The following is a 22189-nucleotide window of genomic DNA, read 5'->3' as shown; positions in this document are numbered from 1 at the left end:
AGGGAGTTGGCCTCTCAGTCCATGGACATTTCCGAGTTGCAACTGAAAAGACAGTCTTTGCAATGCCAGAAACAGCAATAGGTAAGTAGATTTTAACAAGTTGTCATACGTTAATGTGTTTCAAGTTTTACTCTTCATGTAAGTAGGAAGAGACGTGGTTGACTGAAAGTAGCGGCTGTATTGTGAGTTTCTTAAAAAGGAGCTGGAAATGACCATACTTCGAAAGTATTTTCTTTTAAATTGATAAGAACTTGTCTCAATTTTGTTGATCACTGAGGTTCTTAAAACAGGCTCTACTGTCTAGTCTGACAAAAACTATCAGGACACAATTTTTTAAAAATGGAAGTAGATGTGAGGAACTAAGTATTTGCTATTAGATGTAAGCAGATAAAGTCAGAAGATCCCGGTGCAAATGTGCTAGACCTTATTACGATTGGAACTCAGCATGAGACAAACCACCTCATCTGCAGTGTTAATGAAACAAATGTTGAAATTCTCGTTTTTCTTGTGGACTAACACTGTAGGCCCATTCTAGTTGTGTACAGATTATGTGCAAGATCACAGTTACATTGTTCCTTTTAAGTAGCATCCTCTAACTTATATTTTATGATGTTTGATCCTACAAAAACTTTGTCAGCTTTGAGATGTATGTTAGCAAATTTTATGTCCCTGAACTACATAAAGAGAGTAATGCCCTTCAAGAAAAGTCAGATCACAGTGAACCTTCATGTGAAATCATTCATGTTCCCCTTGAAGACAATACTGGTAGCAACAGAGTATCCACACAATGTATTACTGTCTGACTTCTGGACGCTCGTTAATTCTTTCTCTGTGTCTAATTCCCACCTCCCTGCTTACCAACAAAGTTGACAAAGATTGCTTCAAAAGGTGTCGTTCTTTTGCATGTAAAATTATTCTAATAATAAAGACACCTTCTTTATTTTCTTCTTCAAAGGTAAATACACAGGTAGTCTTATGCTAACAAAAATGATGTACTTTACATACATTTCTTGTGTTTACAGGGACTTATTGAAGCAAAAATAGACTGTGAAGATGTGTGAAGTAAAAGCTTAGATCTTGCTTATGAAGGAAAGTAATTAAAACCCTTTTAGGATCAATTAAAGTAAAACCACTGAAACCTGTTTGGATTTAAGGGCTTAGCTGTTTTGATCTCTGAGGTGTATGTTTAAAATGTCTAGCTGCCGAGAGACTGTATTAATGGAATTGTTTGTATGGTCACTTTCAGAAGACATTGTACCTTTTTGGTGAAATGAAAACAGTGCTCACTGAGCGGCTACATTACTTACACGCCACCGTAAATAAAAAGTGACATTTATATGCCATTTTGGAAATAAAAATAAAAGTTCTAGATTGTAGGCGTTTCCTGCTGATAAAGATAAAATAGGAATGCAGTTTAAATGTGGGAGGGTGTGGACAAGCTTTCCTTGGTGGGAAGAACAAGAGGTGAAAGTCAGAAAGGGGCTGTAAGGTGCTGCTGGAGTACTAGCACTTTCTTGGATATCTAAACTTTTGGCTTTCTGTAACTCATTTGCAAACAAAACTCCAACCACAGCTGCAAGAAAAGGTGGGGATGCTTGGCAGCTGGACAGACTGTTTCACTGTGAGGTGTGTTGTTGCATCTGTGTTGGAGCTCAGGTTGCAGGTCGGTGTTACAGGCACGGGCTTCTGGCCTGGCCAGCCCAGCACACATTCATTTTCTTTTTAAATAGGGATTTGAGAAATGATTGGTTAAAAACATCAAAAGGAGAAAAATGTCAAGTATATGGAATATATTGAGGAACCCAATAGCTAGCACAAAGATCTGGGAAGCAGTACTGAGAGAATTAAGGGAAATACAACAGGGACAAGAGGAGTAAAATTTGAAGAGGAAGGGCAGACGGGAAGCGCCCTATAAATCATGAAGATGGTTTTTCCTCTGAAATCTTAGGGAAATTCATGGGACCACAGGAAGAATAATGCTTCAGAACTGATGCTAAAGCATCAGTATTTTAATTGCAGCAAAGAGGAAAAAGTTGTTGCAGTCCTGACGGATAGGGAGAATGATGTAACTGACTTTTTGCTTTGGAAGGGATTTGTGAGAGAATTTTCATTTTGAAGTGAAGGAATTTTTTTGCAGTAGTAGGGAATCCAAGAGGATGCAGATGAATAGAAATATAAAATGAAACGATGGTCTTTGCATCAACATTACAGATAGGATGTCTAAAACTGAGGAGGGACAATGCAGAGTAGACTATTCATAAAGTGACTACGGACAAAAAAGAAGGTAGGTGATGAGGCAGAGATAATACAAGATAGGGCTTTTAAAGCGTGCCAACAAGACACCGAACATTTTAGAATAGCTGCAGATAGAATGACGACAGTTGTCTGGCACATCTGTAGATTATGTGCCAGTAGAAATGATGCAATTTGGAAGGTGTTCAAGAGTTTGCTTTTAGGAAGGGTTTAGATGGTAGAGAAATATCCAACCAAGTCAGAGAGAAACTGTGACACGATAGCTGTGCCCAAGTTAGGGAGATGAAAGTGAGACAAGCAGAAATAAGTGCTGAGTTACGTGCATGTCTGGGACAAGTTCTTCTCTGCTCATTTTCTTTTTTGTTTTGTTCTACTTATTACAGGCCTTTTCCCTGATGTAGGTGGAGGTTATTTCTTGCCAAGGCTTTCAGGAAAGATTGGCTATTTCCTTGGACTGACAGGATTCAGGCTGAAAGGAAGAGATGTGCTAAAAGCTGGCATCGCCACACATTTCGTAGAATCAGAAAAGGTAAACTGCCAACTGGAGCTCACAGGGGCTCAGCCTGGCGCCGCCGTGACAAGCTGGAGTGGCTTAGCACACCACTATGCTCTTAGCAACTGGAGCACGTGCAGAAGTACAGTTACTGTAGCTGGCCCCACTCTGTGAACAGGAACTGTAAGGGACTCTCAGGCTGTCATTGCAATACTTGCCAGCTTGTGACAGCTTTGCTTGAAGAGGGAGCAAACGTTGCTGTCACCATGATTCTGCTGTTTAAGGGCATGATAAACTGAGCATAACTGAGTTACTTCAAAAGTGGTACACTCTGCTTTCATCCTGTCTTACCACCTCTACCACATCAATTGTTTGCTTTCTAGATGCAATCTAGACCACAGTATCTGAAACAAGAGGTTATTTACACAACTAGAGTATCTAATTTAGATGACAGCCAATTAATGTGTTCTTTATCAGTCTCCTTAATAATATCCTATTTGTTTCGTACAGTGGCTGTTAGAAAATGTAAAAATTAGCATATTTGATAAAGTCATTCATCATGTTCCTGTACTTCAAGTGGATATAAGTTCAGGAGAAACAGCATCTGATTCTCTTTTGCCAAGAGAAGAGCAATGACTGTCAGTGTGACTGCACCACTGGAGCTGGTTAGATACGCAGGCTGACAGATACCACTTGGAGCACTGCATAGTTGCCAGGCTTCCTGCTCTCAGGATGGCTTTACCTGCCCCAGCTGCAGCACTGCATGAGGAGGCTGCTCAGGAACGGAGCTTTTTGCTAATCACTGCAGACATACCCAAACCCAGATGGTTCGACACTTCTGAAAAGTGAACTCCAGCTCCTTGTATTGTTTACTTGGTACTTCTTTAAGACCTGACCAAAAGATTGCGCATTCTTTATTATTATTATTTGTATTTTTGTTTTTGGTGATAACTGTATAGTTACATATATATATATATAATACACACATGCATTTATACTGTATAGTACTGTTGTCATAACAGTAGTAATTCAAGAAGTACATTTTATTTTACTTACTTGTAATTCTTATTTTCCGTAGCTACCTGACTTAGAGAAAGACCTGATAGCATTGAAATCTCCTTCAAAAGAAAATATTGCGGACTTGCTGAACTCTTACCACATGCAGGTAATCCAATTAGTTACTGAAATCGAGTAGAAATGCTACTTACGTGTACATAAGTACGAATTCTTTTTCATGCTACTGATTATTTGTTCTGTGGTGACAAGATAATGGGTTTCCGAACTCCTTGTACTCTTTGAAATATTACTTTGTAGCACTAATGCCTGCAGAAAATTTGTCTGCCTTTTCTTTTCACTTTTCATTCATCTTGTATCCTGAAAATTCCTCTTGTGGTCAGCAAACTCTCTCTTTCAGTGTGTATATATGGGTTCCCAGCTGGTAGCGTGATGATGCAGAAAAAACATTGCTGTTTAATTTTTTTCTGTTATTTGATTTTTAGCACACTTTGCAGAAGGCAAAATGTATAGCCATTAGCAAAACGTGATGGCAAGTGCAAGCTGGGGAATTATCCTCACATGAGATTAGTACAAACAAAATGCCAAGAACCACGGTTGTTCTCCAGAGGCTGCAGAAGTCAGAGTGCCAGATATGAGATGCTAGGCTGCTTGCTTTGAAGCGGATGTTTTCTGTTTGTTGGCCTGAAGAATTACGCTACCTTTATGTATTTGATATGAATTTTAGCATTACTGTGATACAGACCATCTGCAGACAGGGTTTGAAGCCTGAACTTACAGGCTTAAGTTGTTCCATTAATTCTTCAAGTATTTTACATGTATGTAACTTTGAAATAATTAAAAGTCTGTAAATAAGCACAGCACTTATTTGTAGGATATGCATTAGCAGAGTGCACGTATGTTCTCTTGAAAGCATTTGAGATCTTTAAAGCAACACTTTCAGGGGGAAAAATGTGCTGTTTTCCCAGTGGACAAACCCGTCGTTTTTGGAGGTGAATTTAACTACACTGATAAGATGTAATTGGTATTTGTAATGGCGTCATGTTACTGTGGGTATGAGAGTAAATAGGTTTATCCAGTGGCTGTTTATTTCAAAAGGAAGTGAGCTTCTGGAGTCAAGCTGGGTTTCCCTGTAATTAGTCACCCTGAGTATTGCTCCCCAGTGGCTTGGATTTAAAATAAGCAGTGCCTGCTCCTCCTATTTCTGTTTCGGAATACTACTTTCAAAAGTAAAGATTAAATAGAAAAATAATATAGATAAGTTAATTTCCACAGTGGCACCGAATACTTTGATAGATTGAAAGCTCTGAACAAGGAGTGATTCTGTGTTGCAGTATGCTGCTTTACAAGATGACATTTAGTGGAAAAGAAAGTTGCATATTTTTGTTACCAGAGCTGAAGTGATGGGGAACCTCTTTCTGGCTTTCAGCTGCTGCTGCTGTAACATCTGCTTATGTCCTGGGCACCTTCATGCCAGCAGAGCTATATTTGATGGCCTTTCCACACAGATCTCTCAGATCTCTCAGACCTTTTAGTTATCTGCATAAAATTTTTTAAAATGACCGAGAGAAGAAACATACATGGATTTTTTTCTGCTTTGCCCTTTTCTAATTTAAATACATAACTACATCCATATATGTATGGGAAACCGCACACCTCCTTTTCCTGTCTTCCATATTCCCTGTTTTTTGAGGAGACTTACCAACACTGGCTTTCTCGGTCTGTTTGGTAGAAATGTGCTGATAGGATAACCGTGATTACCTGTGTACAAGATGACCACACAGTCAAATATGTGTATGTTGTAGCTCAGAGCCAGCACTGTGTTACGATGACACCTCTGACATTCACAAGATGAAGCGAGAAGTTCATTATACGTACTGCAAAACAAATTCATTAAAAACATCTTCAAACATTAAATGTTCATTTATCTTACGATATTTCCGTAACGAGTCACTGACATTTTTCAGGACTGGTAGGCTTTTCAGACAACTGAAATAATGAAGTAAAATATGTATTTGCTTTTTAAATAGACCAAAATTGACCAAGAAAAGGAGTTTGTGCTTGACGAACACATGGAGAAGATTAACAGGTATTCAGAAATCTTCTCTTTTGTTCCTTTGGGTCGAAAGCATGAAGATAAATCCAGTAACAGTGTTCTGCAGATAAGGTGACAGACATGCCGTTGAAGTTAGCAATGTAAATATTTGCTTTTGGTGTGCCTCGTCTGAAGCTCATTAGATATTTCAGTCTTCAGCATATCAAATACTTGCACATACTAGCCTGATTCATGCACCATTCTTTTAAGCAACCTAGCACACTGAAATAATTTTTTTGTATTGAAGTTGGATGGGGTTTTGTGAGAGTAATTCTTCAGTTGAAAAGGAAACGTTATGAGGTACATTAATGTTCATTGGTAGAAGGTCATTCCTGTTTCTCATTTCTCGGTTCCTAGCATTTCATAGGGGAGAGGAGGGCTGAAGCAGTGAGACAGTTCATTCATTAATTTTCTTTTTCTTTTAGTATTTTTTCCGCAAATAGCATGGAAGAAATTGTTCAAAAGTTAAAGCAAGATGGTTCTCCTTTTGCCATGAAGCAGCTAGAGGTAATGCCTTCTCTGTTATTTTTGTTAGAGAGTTAAGCTGGTCCTGTGCTTTCATGCTGCGGAACGGTCGATAGCCGCCTTAGTAGTGTAAAAATGAACAAACCAAAAACAACACTCCATAACAGCAGTAGGACACTGGACTGTGATCCTCAAGTTCTCATGCGTGGTTATGTGGGATTGTACGTCTTTTCCTCTGACAGGAATATTCCTATGTGGAATGACGAACTGTAAATGCCATTGTGTGTTGTTTAAAAGTGCAATCTAGTGAAAAACAAATGCCCTTTTCCCTTTTTTCCCACGACCAGGGGATGGTGGTAACAAAGGTTCCTTTTACAGCGTCTCATTTTACTGCCAGGGGTTGGAGTACAACAGTGCCAGCACAATGTTGTTCATTTTCTTCCATTTCAGATTTCTCATCTGGGCAAATAGCACACCATTTATCATCAAAGGTTTTTTGTTGTTGTTGGTTTTAATCTTCTTTAATGCCCCTCTGACTGTTGGCTGTAGTCTTTAGTCAGAAAATACATGGTGATACTACAAGCTTCCTGTATGCTTCAGCCTCAAAAGCAAGAAACAGTTTATATGTAATCTGTGTGTTTTCTCTTTCTCCTGTTACGTACCTGAATGTAGGTGCTTTGTGAAAGTCTGTCTTCAAGCTGTCCAAGTGCTACTTACAATGGGATAGAACGCAAGCATTTCTCAGAAAAAGCTTTGTTCAAACTGTCGTTAAGTCTTACAGAATCATTATGTCTTAGTGAGCCCTGACTTGTAGTAAAACAAAATATATCCATCGTCTACAGACTTTCATTTGGACAGAAGGAAAATAATTTTGAAATGTAATACCATTAGAATTAGGCATCCTGTCCCCGCTCCTTTCAGGATGGTCCTGGAGCAGTGTATTCTAGAATTACTCAAAGTAACACATACATTTTTGTTCTTTGTTGAAGATTCAATGTCTTGTCCTTGGAACTCTCAAACATTTGTGAGACGGGAAATTTTTGGAATTTTGTCCCAGGCAGCGTGCCTAGTACTCTGTACCTTTATTGTGCAGGTTACAAAAGCAAAATTGGATGAAAGAGGAAGCTACTTAGCACTCATATTCATATTCTATTAAGTATCAAACAAGCTGGTCCCAGTACGGTCATTTTATGTTTCAAAACCTGAATTCTGCCTACAAAAGATGCGAGGATTCTGGAAGTGCTTTGTTACTGGCATATGTTAACTGGGCTGTTAGTTCTACCGAATCCGCTGCCATTACCCAAACCCTGTCCGCTCACTCGCTCCATCTGCAGCCTCCTAACCTACATCTTCCCTGCTAAAAAAGCAGTGTGTTTTTGTTCCTTGTGGCTTACGAAGCACGCTTCCTTCACAAAACTAAGTTCTAAATTTAAAATGTCATCTACCTTGAAATTACAGTTGTGTAACTGATATATTTTTTCTAATTCCTGAATGAAAAATATGGATATTTTGCTGCATAGTTAATTTCATCAGACTTCATATCAGATTTTTTCTTTTATACGATTGATAAATGAATGGCTGTCACGCCTGAACAGTTCTCTAGTATTTGCTCTGTATAAGAAATCAGATCTTGTTAACATAAATTGCTTCTGTCTACTCAGAAAGCTGAGAAAAAATACTTCCTGGTAGGTACAAGGTTTGTCAGTGTGAACACGTACATTAACATCAGACAAGTTTCTAACAATTTCTGTACTAAGCAAGTAATGTTTGTAGAATTAAATACTTATATTTTTTTTCTTTTCATTTTGGGGACATTTCACAGAAGGAAAATAGATTTCTGTAAATCAAAAAAAAAAAAAAGGGAGATTCAGGTATAAATCAAGTTTCACCACAAATTGATTGCCATTTAGACTGGAGGGTTTGTTTTGCCACGGAAGCAGAGCCGTCATTAAAATGAATGGCAGCTGGAGGACGAATGACAGCTTGCGTGCCGTGGCTGAGCACTTTGTGCACAGAGCGCTGGCCTGCTGCACTGCTGAGCGGCAGAGCCGGGAGGGGCAGCTGGGGCAGGGAGCACCTGGCAGGGCTGCGCAGTCTGAGGGTACAGATCTGATCCGGGATGGCAGTTGGATGACTTGTGTGAAGCAAGTCCTTTCCTTGTCAGTAGGGTCACAGTACCAATGACGTGTCCGCAGATGATATTTTCCTGTGGCTTTGAAACCTAAGTTTCTCTTCAGTGTCCAGGTACAAGAACAGCAGCAGTTCTGCCGTTAAATGCAGAGACCAGGAATGATTGAGAGACAGGAATGTTTATTCTCTGTTTCTTTTTTTCCTGCCGAGTATTTCTTTTGATATGCATTAGCAAGCTTAATGAATGGGATGCAATTGAAAGTTTAATTTGGCGGTACTCATTGGCGCATCCACACCTTGGATATAGAGATACTTCTGAGCATTAATAAAGTGGAATTACCACTTCTGCTATAATCCAGGGACGCTGTGAGCTGTGCCATCCTAGGTATCCTCTTCTACCCACACTACAGTACTGCTGCTTTTTACTTCCCAGATGTGCCTGCTTGGCAGGCTTCCACCTGTCTGGTACTAAAATAGACTGCACAAATAAGGAGCGTGTAAAGTTGTTAGGCCTTTCTCCAACGATTTTAAAGATTTAAATCACGTTTTAACCCAGTTACAAATAGGTAAGGAGTACTGACGCGCTTTTTGAAATCCTAGTAGAGTTAGTAAACACCTTAGGTAAAAACCTTTTACTTTATAGCATTAGTTTGTTTTCAGGGGTTATATGAGTCAGAAAGCTTCAATCAGAGTGAATTATTTTCTTCATCCAACCAGGAGTCCTAAGTGGGATCAAAACCGGCAAAGCATCACGTTTGAGTTGCTTTTCACATGATACTTTTTTGGGGGGCAGGTCAGTGCAGCTTCTGAACACTGTGATTTGATCACCTTCATTGTTAGTGAAGGACTTCCAGTGCAGCATGCAGAACTCTGCAGAGACTGTAAGAAGGAACAGACACCGTGCTGAGAGCAGCTGGCTTGCAGGGATGCAGACACCAATTCCTGAAACTTTAAATGACTGTGCAGCAGGTGGGTGAGATAGATGGTGGGGATGAAGCTGGTTGGATTCTGGTAGCACTGAATTCAAGAAAAGAAGCACTTAAACTGTTACAGACCAGTAGGTGATATATCAGTCCCTGAGCAGCTTTCCAGTGATGCTTTGGCTAGGTACTCCTTTTGTCAGACCTTATCCAGAGTCATTGTTCAGTGAAAACCAACAAATGCTTTGGTATTTCAGAAAGTGTGTGATGAATGTCTTCCTCTATTGCAAGGCAGTCGATACACAGGGCCTCTGGGATTTCTGTTTGTTTTAACTTACAGCAGGCCTCCCACTAGGACCCTCAACAGCTCAGGTTCAGGTCAGAAACTGTAATGGCTTTGGCGACAAAGACGTTCCAGCCCTTTTACTCGTAAGGGATGCCACTGAGTCAGAGACACTTAATTCGGTCATCTTTGGTAGAATCTTATTGGAACTCAGATATATTGCAAATTGAGCTTTGTAGCTTTCAGGTTTGTTAACGCTGAGATCAAGATGGTCTCAGAGATACGAGGATAGATGTCAAATACTTGTATGACATCTCCTTTGCATTTTAGTACTCCTTCTCCCACGCCAGCCTATCCCGTCTCCTATTCAGGTCTGTTCCCAAGCACCAGTCCCCTCCTCCTCTTGTTCAGAGGATTTATTTATAGACACACTCTGACTCATTTTTCTGCATTACCACCTACCCATTTTCTTCCCTTATTCCTCTTCCTTCAGCTTGATTTGTAGCAATGTCTCCTCCACCTCCAGCCTCATTGATATGCCGAGATAGGCAGTGCTGTGTGCACATGACAAGTTAATCTTCCCATTTTCAGTTTTTTCCCCCTCATTTCACCTAGGGAAGCATTGTGTTGCCATGTGCACACCACTTGGCTTGGTCTGAGCAAACACATTCTGATCTAGAAGACAGAGCTTGAAACCAAGCAAAGGAGAAAAGGCCCAGTTCAAGGGTAAAGCCAGCAAGCGTGCATTAAGGGAAGAAAGGAGTCCCGTTAGGAATTGCTACACATCTGAGACCTGTATCATGATGTAATTAAACAGGCATAGCTGGGTTCTTTATCTGCTGAAAGGATGCTACTTGTTAGCTTTACCAGGACTGGTTCTTTCGTAACTATTTTCTCTCTCAAAAATGGTCAACAGGCATCAAGCAGAATGACAGAACCAGTGCTTTTAAGTCTCAATTCCACAGTGTCCTGCAGCAGTCACATGTTTTCCAGCTTAACTGGGCTAAATGGGTCACTGCTGTATCAGCTGGTGTCTGGAGAGGGATGAAGAGTAATTGAGAGCCAGAAAAAATGTTGATGTTGGTGACTGGAAAGCTGCCATTCTAGTCTGTGGGTAAGGAGTCTAATGTCTGCAACAAAAACAATGTAAAGAGGCAAATCTTACCATCTGCCACTTCTCAGTAGAGTGGTAAAAATGTCCTAATTAACTGGAAATGTCTATTGTACTGTGAATAATAAAGAGGTTTTAGTTGGGTTTGTGAGGGAAGGAGTCACGTTTAGAGTAACGAACCAAAGATCAGCAGCCATAAAATTTAGCTTCTTTCCTCCACAGACCTGAAGGCTTTGAAGCTAAGTACTGTTTTAGTAACCAGGTTTTTGTCCTTCTCCCCACCTCCTCTGCTGTTTACTGGCATGCTGTTAATTGAAGGATAGTCATGAGAGCCAGATTTACAGCGTTTGTTTGTATGCCTTAGACAGATCCTGTCTGTTGCGTAATATTTATGGCCCATAGCTCAGTCAGAAGAAGGAAGACCTCCAGGTTTCCCATCAGCAAAGCAGGGTGGGGCTGAATTACTGCAGTGTCTGCTGATCCCATGCAAGAAGCCTGTACAGATATGCATCCGGGTTTGGTATCTTTTACATCATTTCCCCTCTTCCCAAGATTTTCTTCTTGTTATATTGCAGATGGTCATAAAACAAATACTTACAGTTTGTGGCTAAACTTGATGGTATTACCTTGCTACTCTGTCAAACAAAACTTAGATGTTACACCTTAGTAATATCAGCTACAGCATCAGTAACATCTAAGAGCAATTCAGACTGTATGTGTATAAACATATTCTCTAAAAGGGAAGATAATTGCTTGTAACAGTCGCCTCCACTTCTCAAAAAAATATGTTAGGAAATGACTTTCAAACTGCACTAGGTTCTGTAGCTGGCAGTAGTTGGATCAGAAGCGATGGGACCTGAAGAGCTGCAGGCCTCCCAGAGGTGATGGCCTGCTTCCCAGAGACCTTGGTGTAAAGTTTGTGCGGGTCAGTTCATTGTGGATGACAGGATGGTGGCAGGGAGCAGGAGGACTGGGCAGCCCCTAGAGGAGCTCGGGGAAGAGTGCCATCTTACTAAGTGTGAAATGCAAAAGAAGGATTTTCAAATGCATCTAAGTTGAAGAGTATAGAAATAATTGTTCATGTCTTCCCCAGACTATTAATAAGATGTCACCTACATCCCTAAAGCTGGCTCTCAGACAACTCAGAGAAGGCGCTTCCATGAGCTTACAAGAAGTGTTCACGATGGAGTACAGACTGAGCCAGGCGTGCATGGTAAGCAGGAAGCAGAGAGCTGCCTCTGCAGCCAGGGTCGGAGCAGTTCTGTCAGAGACAAGTTTTACAGAGGTTACACCAAGGGCTCACATTTATTTCCAGTATCTCCTTTGTGCATTTGTCAGGCTGACACTTTCTTTTGTCCAGTTCCACATCTTTTTGTGCAACTCAAAGGAGACGACATCAATGACAATCAGATGGGAATGGCAGAGGGCTGCTGTCAAGAAAACGATGATGTTACGTTATAGAAAGCGTTTTGTATTTGGACCGTGCATTTTAGGAATCTGGACTTCTTGTGTAGGTTTCCCATTAAATAGTTTAACTCTCAGTTCCCATCAGTAAAATGGGACCAGTTGCGTATCACTGCCTTTTGGGATAGTTGTGATATGTTAAAGAAAAGAGACTGAAGTGCTACTTGTGGCAGGGGCTGCGCACTTTGGTAACAGCTGACCAAGGAGTTCTTGCAGCAGAACAGAGCTGCTATCTGGATTACCTGAGCATATCACCTGCACTTCCCAGCTGGATGTCACATTATTTTAAAATAAATTTTTTATGCATGTGATTAAGTGAATCATATTTTAAGTAAACACTTTAAATAAAAATGCGTGTGAGAATGTGGTGTATCCAGTTCTGATACATCTGAGTGCCTGCTGGTGTCTTTACCAGGTGCCTCCTGGTAACGGTATTGTTGCTCCATTACCAGTATAGCATCTTTAGGGATTTAAATGTTACTTCTGCTCCTCATCAAAAAGGACTGGATATTTCCAGGATTCCTTTTAACTGCAAAGTGTTCTAAGTGTGCAGAATACATACAGCACTCCTGAAGGTGAGCGTCCCTCTGAAGAATTCTTGGTCCTGCACACCTTACCCCTCCCCATACAGAACTCTAGGAACACTCAGGAGCTGCAATGCAGAGAGGGCTTGTACTGCATGAACGCTGCTTGATCAACAAGAGATGGATGTTAGGAGTTCTGGCTGTGTTTAAGCAAGAGAATGTGTAATTCTTCAATACAGAAAGTGGAAGTATGACTAGAAAATAATAGTACAGGTGGAAATTAACTGAGTCCTGAGAACTTGCGTGCCAGACAGAAATGGGAAAGGGAAAGATGGGACCAACAGAGTTCATCTTGTTACAGCTTGTTTCTTTGTCTTTCAGAGAGGCCATGACTTCTATGAAGGGGTTCGAGCAGGTAAGCGCACACACAAAGGTTACCCGAAATAAATAATGTAACACCTCACTGTTGTGTTAACCTCTAGAGGTAAAAGTGTATGCAGCAACAGCCCAGAGAACACTTGCCAGCTTCCTTTGCTTTTGGCTTTTCTTGGTCAAAAGGTTTCATTTAGTACAAACTAACAGCTACAGTGTTTCCTTTGTGATCTCACTGTCCTTAAGGTTCGTATCCACCGACTGACACAGCGCTGTGAGAAGGTTTCAGGAGGGCACTGGGACGGTTCTAAGCGTATTTAATGCTGAGAGTAGTGATTGCTAAGCTGGTCGCTTCTGTGCCAGGTGGTAGTGCTGCCACACAGCTGGCTCAGCCAGCTCTAGCGTGGTTTAAGAAACCAAGACGGAAAGTCAAGAACAAGTATTTGCATAGAATACAGTTGCAACAGATGCACTGTAATAAAACTACATCTGTAAGCTTACCGTTAAATAATTCAGCATTTTACATCATTGGTCAAGACAGGTAGCGGTAAGAGCAGAGCAGCAGTTCAGCAAGTTCATTCAGGGGACAGATGCCCTTGATTCTGCTGCTGATTCAATGCGCAGTTTGTCAAACCCAGTGTCACATCTGTTAGAAACTGCAGGAATTATTTATGTACTATTCAGCACAAGATGAAACAAAACAAAAGCATTTTCTTCTCCAAGGAGCTCACAGTACAAGACGTTTGTATAACACTTTGGGAATAAGAGGTGGGAACCTGGCTTTTAGTTTTCACACAGTTGTACACTCAAGTATGTACTGTCACCTCCTCCTCACTCTACATATTTGTCTTTACAATCTACTTGCGTAGTGGAGGTTAGTTTGAGTATTTCTTGTTTGTAATGCTGTATTAAAGACAGCCTAGGGATGAGAGATTCAAAGTTTTGTATGACATAGAAAAAGCTTCTTTTGTTAATTAGTCTTTAGCACTCATTAACAGAGACTCCTTTTAGGATTTCACCACACACTGAGAAGTTTGTACTTTTTATTGTGATGGTAATGGGGATAATGATATCTTCAGGAGAGAATATGTCTGGGATATCTTCTAAATCACCATACAAGCTTCCACAGCTGCTGAAATGAAGTTATTTGGGAAGATACAAGCCTCAAAGATTAGGAGTCGGGTGAACACCAAGCCATCTCCTGATTTGTAATGCACAGTGCCATTAAACCATCTGGGGACAGGCAGAGGGCAAAAGCAGATTGCTTCTCACCATGCAGACAGTAAATCTCACGCAGTGCGGTAAAGAAAGCAGCTGCAGGAGCAGCAGTTGGGCACCTTCCCTTCTGACGTGGGATGACGTGGCAAAGGCTTAACCGGGTCAGAAATGGGGAAGGAGAACAGATCCAGCTGCACTGAGCGGATGGCTGAGAATAAGCACTTGAAGCATTTCTGTGCTTGTTGTAGATAGGTTGTTCTCAGATTTGTCTTCAATTTGTTGCTTGTTTAGTAAGATCTTTCTCTTGTTTAAGACTCAAGGAGAATCTCACTGTCATTTTTGCAGTTGGGTCTGATCTCATAAAAATCGTTGTCCAACAGGATGCCAAGGACCCCATCTTTCTTAGGAAGTGACTGCTCAGCACGTCACAGGATCAACCAGATTGAGTGAAAATGAATTTATGTGTATGTTTTTTGAATTCCAAGCACTTCAGAGCCAGCTGTTGACCCCGTCTACTACAGAAGGATCTACCCACAAAGTGAACCTAAAATACAGTTATCAGATTTTAGTTTTTGAAGATGGTCTTTCAGCAGCCGTGGCCATAGGTCATGTTTTAATAACAGCTTTTACCTACTTCAAACAATATGTTTAAACAAAATACTTCCCTAGTATACATATTAAAAGCTGGTACAAGGGTTTTTAAATCTACTCTGATCTGAGGCCAGAGTTGTATTTCTCTTTTAGCCCAGTTTCCTTCCAGACAGGCTGAGAACCTGCTGCAACCCATCTCTCCATTTATGTTTCTTGTTTTTGGTGCTACTAAAGAAAACTCAATCCCTTAAAGTATTTAATATATGGATCATGCCTCATCCATAGGGCATGAGATCTTCCCATGTAGCAGTAAATGTGGTTTTTGAACACTCTGGGTATCCGTATTTCCCCTCAATTTACAGAATAGTACATAAACACTAAGGAATGCACAGCGCTGGGTGACTGCCAAGGACCTGGAGTTCTTTCTGCATCAGAAGGGCAGGCACTTTCGGAGTCAGTACCTGAACACATCCAGGTAGACTACAGCCTCAGCAATCTGAGGGGACAAAAATCTCTGAAGTTACCCTCCTATTTGTGCTCTTTAAGTGGAATTGTGAAGGCCTTTACACGCTGCTGATCCTGCAGAGATGGCATTTGTGCACGCGGCAGCGGGGTGCTGCGTCTGCTCTGCAGTGCTGGCAGCTGCCAGCCTCACCCCCGTAGGTGGGAGCAGGCGGACAGATTTCACTGCAGCTCATAGAAGCTCAGGTGCCTAGAAATATCAGTGTTCTGACTGTGCTGAGTGAACATAAGCAATAGAACACAAAGTCCAACAAACTCATGCCTACCTCTTTTTTTTCCTTAAAGACCACAGGAACAAATCCATAACCATAACACAACGTTTATGTTCCGTTACTTTTATCTTAATGAGCTTCCCTCCACCTACCTCAGAAGTCCCCAGAATCCCTGTTCCATCCTTGTGCAGAGATCTCAAGCTGGAGAACGAAATACAGAGAAGTTATTGCAGTGGAGGACAGCGTTCACAACACTGTCAATAAGTACTTGAATTTAAGAAAGATTAAACATTTCATAGGAGGTACGTTAAGTAAATTACTTAGTTATAAAATAAAAGCACGCTGCTTTTTAAGAATTACCTACATAAATTCTACTAGATCTTTGTAATGAGTTTCTACTCAAAGTTAGTGCTTGTTTGCATCCAAGGAGCCCTCAGTGCTGTACTTGAGGAGGAGTGGGTTCCGTGCTCTGATTCACAGCTCCTCCTTTCTTTGGTAGCGACAAGAGGAAAAGTTGTGATGTTGGTATGTCCTCAGCCTCAGCAACAGCAATTACTGCAAGTTGTCCTTTGAATGGGACTTGTTTTCTGGGCATTCTCTGAACGTCACTCAGTAGAGGGAGAAATGTTTCTTTTCCAGACTGCAGCCTTGCTGCCACGCCTTCCACAGCTGTGAGACAGGGAATGCACTTTGAGAACTGTGTCACCTTACTGCACTTTCCCATGCGGGTCATTCAGTGATGATTTTCATTTTCAGCGATGCATTTCCCAGCATACAGCATAAAGTATATATATACTACAATTGTACCAATCCTCACTATTAGATCTACACAGCTCTGCAGCACTGTCATTATTCACAAATAAATACTCCTGGATTTCCCACAAGGATACTGCACTGTGCTACTTCCTCATTGATTATTTCGATGATCAGTTTATGCGATATGTTTAAATTAGCCATAGGTATCTCTTGTTCTCTACAAAGAGTCCAGTTTGGCACTGGAAACACTACTGGAGCGATTCCTACGTGGTCCAGCACTCCTTGTGGCTGGCAGCCCCCCAGCTGCCCCTCTGCACGGGTGGCAACTTTTAGAGTAGAAAGGTGCATTCCAGCAGTCGTCTCTGAAGTGCACTGGCTTTTCTCTCTGTGTATCTGTAGATCTGGATGCAACCAGAAGTCATCTCAATTAGAGAACGTACTCACTGTTGTGTTTTTCTACCCACTCCGCAGTGCTGATTGACAAGGACCAGTCCCCCCGCTGGAAGCCTGCTGTTCTGGAAGAAGTCAGCGATGAATTCGTGGACAGTTGTTTTAAGCCTCTGGGAAACAACGATCTCAAGTTGTAAAGATCACATCTATTGACATCTTGCACATCTGCTTCATTTTACGGTATAAAAACTAATAACAGAACGATGAAGTTTGACGAGGCTCTTAGCCAGCCTGACTTGTAACTCTGTTTTTCGCATTCGGTACCGTTCTCTTTTGTTATGCAGCTGTAACAACAACGTGATTATATCTCTGGTTAATAAGGGGAAGAATTGCTTCAAGGCGAATAGTTATTCTGACTGCTGTTAGACAATGATTAATGTTCAGCTTTTGGCCTCAGCCGTTAGGGGGAACCTTGTGGGGAGACAGCACGGCTCAGGGGTGGCCTATGGAGCGGGAGGTGAGGAGCCCACGTGTTCATGGCTCTGTTGCTGGGCTGTTGAAGTGGGATTGGGCCTCGGATTCTTCTCTGTGCAATGAAATTAAGAAATACTTAAAGCATTAAAACAGTCAGAGCTACAGAGTTAAACATGAGGCATGCTAACTTCATGGTGTTAAGCGGTCTTTTAAATCAGAGGTCAGACTGACATATTATTATTAGTCTGAGAGCAAGGAATTGTTCTATTGATTTAACATTTGGTCTGTGTACAGCTTTGCTGCGCGACGCAGACATTCTTTCAAATGTCATAATAGTGCCAGAGCCTCGAGCACATTTCTCTTTGCTTGTAAAACCTATTTTGTAAAAACGCCATTGATTGAATTGCATAATGAGCTTCTCATGATTTCAAACATTGCTGGAGCTTTTCCTGCTCACCCTGTGGCGAAGAAGTCACTGTCTCCAGCCTCCTCTGACTGCCAAGGAGCACACTGGCCGCTGGTGGTAGTGACTGTCCAGCGATTCCAGTGGCGGAGATGAGCGTGGCCCTGGTGCTTGGGGTGGCTGCAGTGTGGCTGCACCAGGCCGGCTGGCGCCACTTCCCTTTGTGCCCAGCAGCATCCTGAGCTGGAGGTGTGCCTGACTGCTGGGTGGGAAACGTGGGACAGGTAGGAGGAACACAGCAGGATGCACTGGTGATACAGAATAGTGGCAAACAGAACATGTGCTGCTGCATAGACCCTGCAGGTCTTTAACACAACAAATCCTCGCAAATGTTTCTGTGGGGATCAACATAAAAATATCCATCAAAAAAACACTCTGTGCTCACTAAATGTCGCTGGGTTCTGTTGCTAACGGTATTTAAAGTTATATGATATAACCAGAGCCCCTTGGTACCACTAACATATTTGGGGGGGTGGGGGGGCAAAATTAATTTTTCTATTGTGTATGCAAAGCACAGCCACAGATCTTTGTTCAACACGAAGGCTGCATGCTTTTATACACTTAATCAAATCGTATATCAGTATCTCTTCTGACTTGTTTCCACAGTTAGAGACAGGTTACAAATGCACAATTTGGAAAGAGGAACCACTGACATTAAAGGAAGAACACCGTTGCTCAATACCATCAGTTCTCAGTCAGAGCCACGGAACGGTTACAGAGCTCCCAGCATTGGGCAGCTTCTGTTACCAGCGGCACTGGTTGGTGCTGGCTGAGGGCTCTTTCCTTCCTAAAGCTGTTGCTTGGAAACAAAGTTCAGGAAATTTGAGCATCAAGGTGAACTTCTAGATTGACTTTCAGAGAATTAGAGGTGAGCAAAATCAAGAAAAATGGCACTTTGCATTGTCACTAGAATCTTGAAAGTAAAATTGGTAACGTTTCAGCTGCCATGTAATGTTACCCCATACATACTTGTTTCAAGTTAGTCCCTGGGTTTATTTGGAAAAGTAGCTGAGAGGCTTTGTTAACACCTTTAGGATAACTTCTGAAAGTACAACTCAAATTTCTATCTCTCTGGTGCTGTAAGAAATACGGACCTTCCTCTTCTTTTAAAATTATGTTCTAAGTTCTTAAACAATCACTGTTTTTTATTTATTTGAAAAAGAATTGGTCCATTCCATTATTTCTGTTCAGACGCAGCAATCGTCAGCTGCTGCATTCACTGAAAAACACAGCGGTTCCCAGGGCGTAGGGATCATGCCTTGTGTGCCTGAGAGGGACCTGCGGCATTTAGCTGCTGCTGAACCAGGAAGCAGTGATGTGCATATTGCGTGCTTCCAACTCTGATGCGAAAGGGAATCGTCTCAAGTTCATGGTAACAACACCCTCTCTAACTTGTGCCTTCTTATCAAATAAAAGTCGTATACACAGATGGTCGTGTTACTTTTATTTGGTCCACAAGAAAATATTTTCCACAAAAAATACTGTAAAAATATATTGTAATATGTTTTATTTGGGAATACGGATGTGTTGTACTACAGAAAGGTCAATGTTACAAAGTTGTGCTGCAGTTAATGTGCTGCGAACCATTCCTAGGATATCGTCAGTCACACAGTACCCACTCAGACCCTGTGCGTGTTCCACAGAGAAAATACAAAGCGCGCAGACACTGAACTCCCAAACAGAAGGATGTGTGCATGTCAGAGTATGCCAGTCCCCTGCCAGAGTGCCTTTATTAAGCTATATCTAATAATCAGTGGCAACTTTGCACTAAAAGTGGCTTTTTAAGACTGTGGAATAGTTTCACATGAAGGTAAGCGGGCAGATGGACTTTCATTCAGGTAAGGAAGCCGTTATTGTTACCCGTTTAGCATTAGGCCTGTCAGCACAGCAGAGCTCCGGGAGGACGCACGGTCCTGCCAGTCACTGCCACCTACGGCCGGGCACGTGGCCCCGCCGCCCCGCGCAGCGCTTCCTGGAGCCGCTGTGGGAGCCTGCTCCTCTGGGGAGCCCTGCAGCATTTACCGTGCGGATGCTATGACTTGTACTTCAGGCTGCTTTCCCTTTTATTTCTGCTCCTTTTCTGGTTTTGCATTTCTGTTCACCCTTGCATTTGGCATGGAGTTTTTCAGATACGGCAAATGTAAGTAATATTTCCACGCATTAGTGCTTAAAGGGGCAGCACCGCCAGCAGCAGAATTCAAACAAGCAGGATACCTTCAGCCGCTTCACCTGTGACTTCAGAGATGCCATTACAACAGAAGCCGATTTTTTCCCTTTTTCAGCCCCAGCCTGAGGACAGCCCAGCGGCCGGGCCCCACCTGGACAGCGCAAGTCAATGGCAGTCACGTGCTGAGCTACAAATAAGTATTTCTGACCATTCACTCTAGACGCAGCCACTTCCCACCAGATGAATTTCAAGTGATTAAGTTTGTGTCAGAAAGTTTGCAAAACAGCCGTGTTCCCTCTCAATTCACGTGTGAGAGTAAGCTAAAAATAACGCTGGAAATGGTCCTCCTGCTGCTGCTTACCACCGCTTCAGAATCATACTTCTATCAGTCACGAGGACGCTGTGTACCTTGTAAAAATAGTAACAGTTTTTGCCAGTATGGAAAGTGTTTTTTTTTTTTTTTCTGTAAAATGAAAACATAAAATGGAAAGCACTTGGATGCAGGAAAAAAAATGACATGGCCGATACATTGGCCTTAACAGGAAAAGGAGCCAATGGGTGCTAAAAAAACACAAGCTTCCTACGAGGCATTCACTTTGCCTAAAACGGCAGCAGAGCGGTAGGTCTAAGGAGACCGGTTTGCCGCCTCCTCCAAATCCAACCCCGGAGAGCAGTGCAGTAGGTCAGGCCCCAGGCCCCGGAGGGGCGGGCTGCAGCGTGGGGCTACGAGCTCAACAGAACCGCTGATGAATGCAGCAGCCCGAGAGCCTGGAGCCCCAGGCTCGCTCACCGGCCCAGTGTTCTGCTCAGGCCTCAGGCTCCCACAGCTCGGCTGTGCTTTGGTGTATGTGGCTCTACCCGTGGGGATGTGCTCCTGAAGGAAAGCAAAGGCCAGCTGTTCTGAGGGTGTGATGCTGGATTGAAAGGTCAGCATAATGAGCATAATGCAGCCATAGTCCCATGAAATCAAGGCAGCCCCCTAACCAAAAAAAAAAAAAAAAAGAGCAAAGCAAACAGCTTTGGCCTGAATGCAGCGATCAAATGTAATTAAAGTCTTACGGCAAGATTTTAGAGAATAGCCTTCATGCATTTACAGAAGCCAGAGCATCTGTTAACTTAATTACAATGCACTATTTATCAATATCATAGTGTTTCTCACTGGTTCTATTAAGAATGGAAGTTGCGTAGGATCATAATCCATATGGTTCCCTGAATACTATTTGGTTTTATAAAACGCTTCTCACCACCTTCGTTATTTTCTGGTTTGTAGGCCTGCTCGGGTCAGAGAATCAAAGTGAAGGTTACAACAGCAGCTGCCTTGGTTACATAGAGGTCCTGGTTTCACTTCAGCAGAACACAGACAAGTTTGCCAAGCACACCGTTCTCCTCGTCACCTACAAACAGGCCATATATTTTTTATGCAGTACATAAATATAATCCATGCTTTGTTCTTAAGCATCTCTGGGGCCTCTGTGGCAGTGCTCCTACAGTTGCGAGGCAGCTGCGTTCTTCCCATTTTCTTTTTTAACACTAATTTCTGATCACTCAACACATACAAAGACAGACAACACTCATCATACGGCTGATAACAAACAACACTTGATTAATAGGTTCTACTGTAATCCACAGGGTTTCCTAGCAAGAAAGATTAAAAGGCAATTTTTTCCAGCCTCTCCTTGCAAACACATTCAGAGGAGCACTCTGCTCGGTCACAGCTGACTTCACTCAACTTGCACCGGCACCAAACACGAGCTGCTCACAGACAGATGCTCACTGAAGCCAGTCCGTGCCGGCCAGGCTCAGGGCACATCGCTCTCAATGAAAGGGATGTCACTGTATTTGCTCTCTGTCACTGCCCATTGCTTCACTGCCTGATCGAGAATCTCGTGGGAGAGGCGGTGTGCGTAGTCCAGCACTATGGCGCTCGACGGACCCTTCTCATCCACCATCCCTGCTATCAGTGATGATTTCTCCCCGGTGCGCCCTTCATCACCTTCCCTGCTCCCTTCCACCCGGATAGCGTTTGACCCTGCAAAGGCATCTTTGGATTTGATGCATCCCATGGTACATTTGAAAACGCAGCTGCAAAATTCAGTTCAACAGCATGTTTTCATAACCTGGAAGTGGCTTCCTCCTTTGTCGCACAGCGTTGCTGCTTCTTGCCAGGGGTTGCACTGTCTCCACCAGTGCTTCTTTACTTCTGGAGGAATCTGTCAAAACAGCGTTTCACAGAAATGCAGTAAATAGTTCACCATTCTCAGTGAGCTCAAAG

The 22189-nt window shown here is 42.3% G+C and overlaps 2 protein-coding genes across 5 annotated transcripts in view; one reads left to right on the top strand and one right to left on the bottom strand.

Annotated features, from left to right (window-relative positions):
- The window catches only part of HIBCH (3-hydroxyisobutyryl-CoA hydrolase), a 37383-nt gene extending 19671 nt beyond the window's left edge, over positions 1-17712 (top strand). The window contains exons 6-13 of one of the 2 annotated variants that reach the window (XM_021400398.1): positions 3-81; positions 2637-2782; positions 3825-3911; positions 5791-5849; positions 6281-6362; positions 11858-11977; positions 13134-13167; positions 16895-17712. In XM_021400398.1, the coding sequence (XP_021256073.1) occupies positions 3-81; positions 2637-2782; positions 3825-3911; positions 5791-5849; positions 6281-6362; positions 11858-11977; positions 13134-13167; positions 16895-17010 (723 nt within the window). In that variant the 3' untranslated portion in view covers positions 17011-17712. The remainder of the gene's footprint in view (positions 1-2; positions 82-2636; positions 2783-3824; positions 3912-5790; positions 5850-6280; positions 6363-11857; positions 11978-13133; positions 13168-16894) is intronic. The other variant, XM_021400399.1, reaches the window with a different exon arrangement.
- Positions 19174-22189, bottom strand: part of C5H2orf88 (chromosome 5 C2orf88 homolog) — a 29823-nt gene continuing 26807 nt past the window's right edge. For 2 of the 3 annotated variants that reach the window (XM_021400401.1, XM_021400402.1), the window contains one exon: positions 21979-22127. In XM_021400401.1, coding sequence (XP_021256076.1) covers positions 22014-22127 — 114 coding nt within the window. In that variant the 3' untranslated portion in view covers positions 21979-22013. Of the gene's footprint in view, positions 22128-22189 lie in introns of all 3 variants that reach the window. The other variant, XM_021400403.1, reaches the window with a different exon arrangement.

This window comes from Numida meleagris, chromosome 5 (assembly GCF_002078875.1).
Source record: "Numida meleagris isolate 19003 breed g44 Domestic line chromosome 5, NumMel1.0, whole genome shotgun sequence".
In the NCBI taxonomy this organism is placed as follows: domain Eukaryota; kingdom Metazoa; phylum Chordata; class Aves; order Galliformes; family Numididae; genus Numida; species Numida meleagris.
This window is presented reverse-complemented; position numbering and strand designations above follow the sequence as displayed.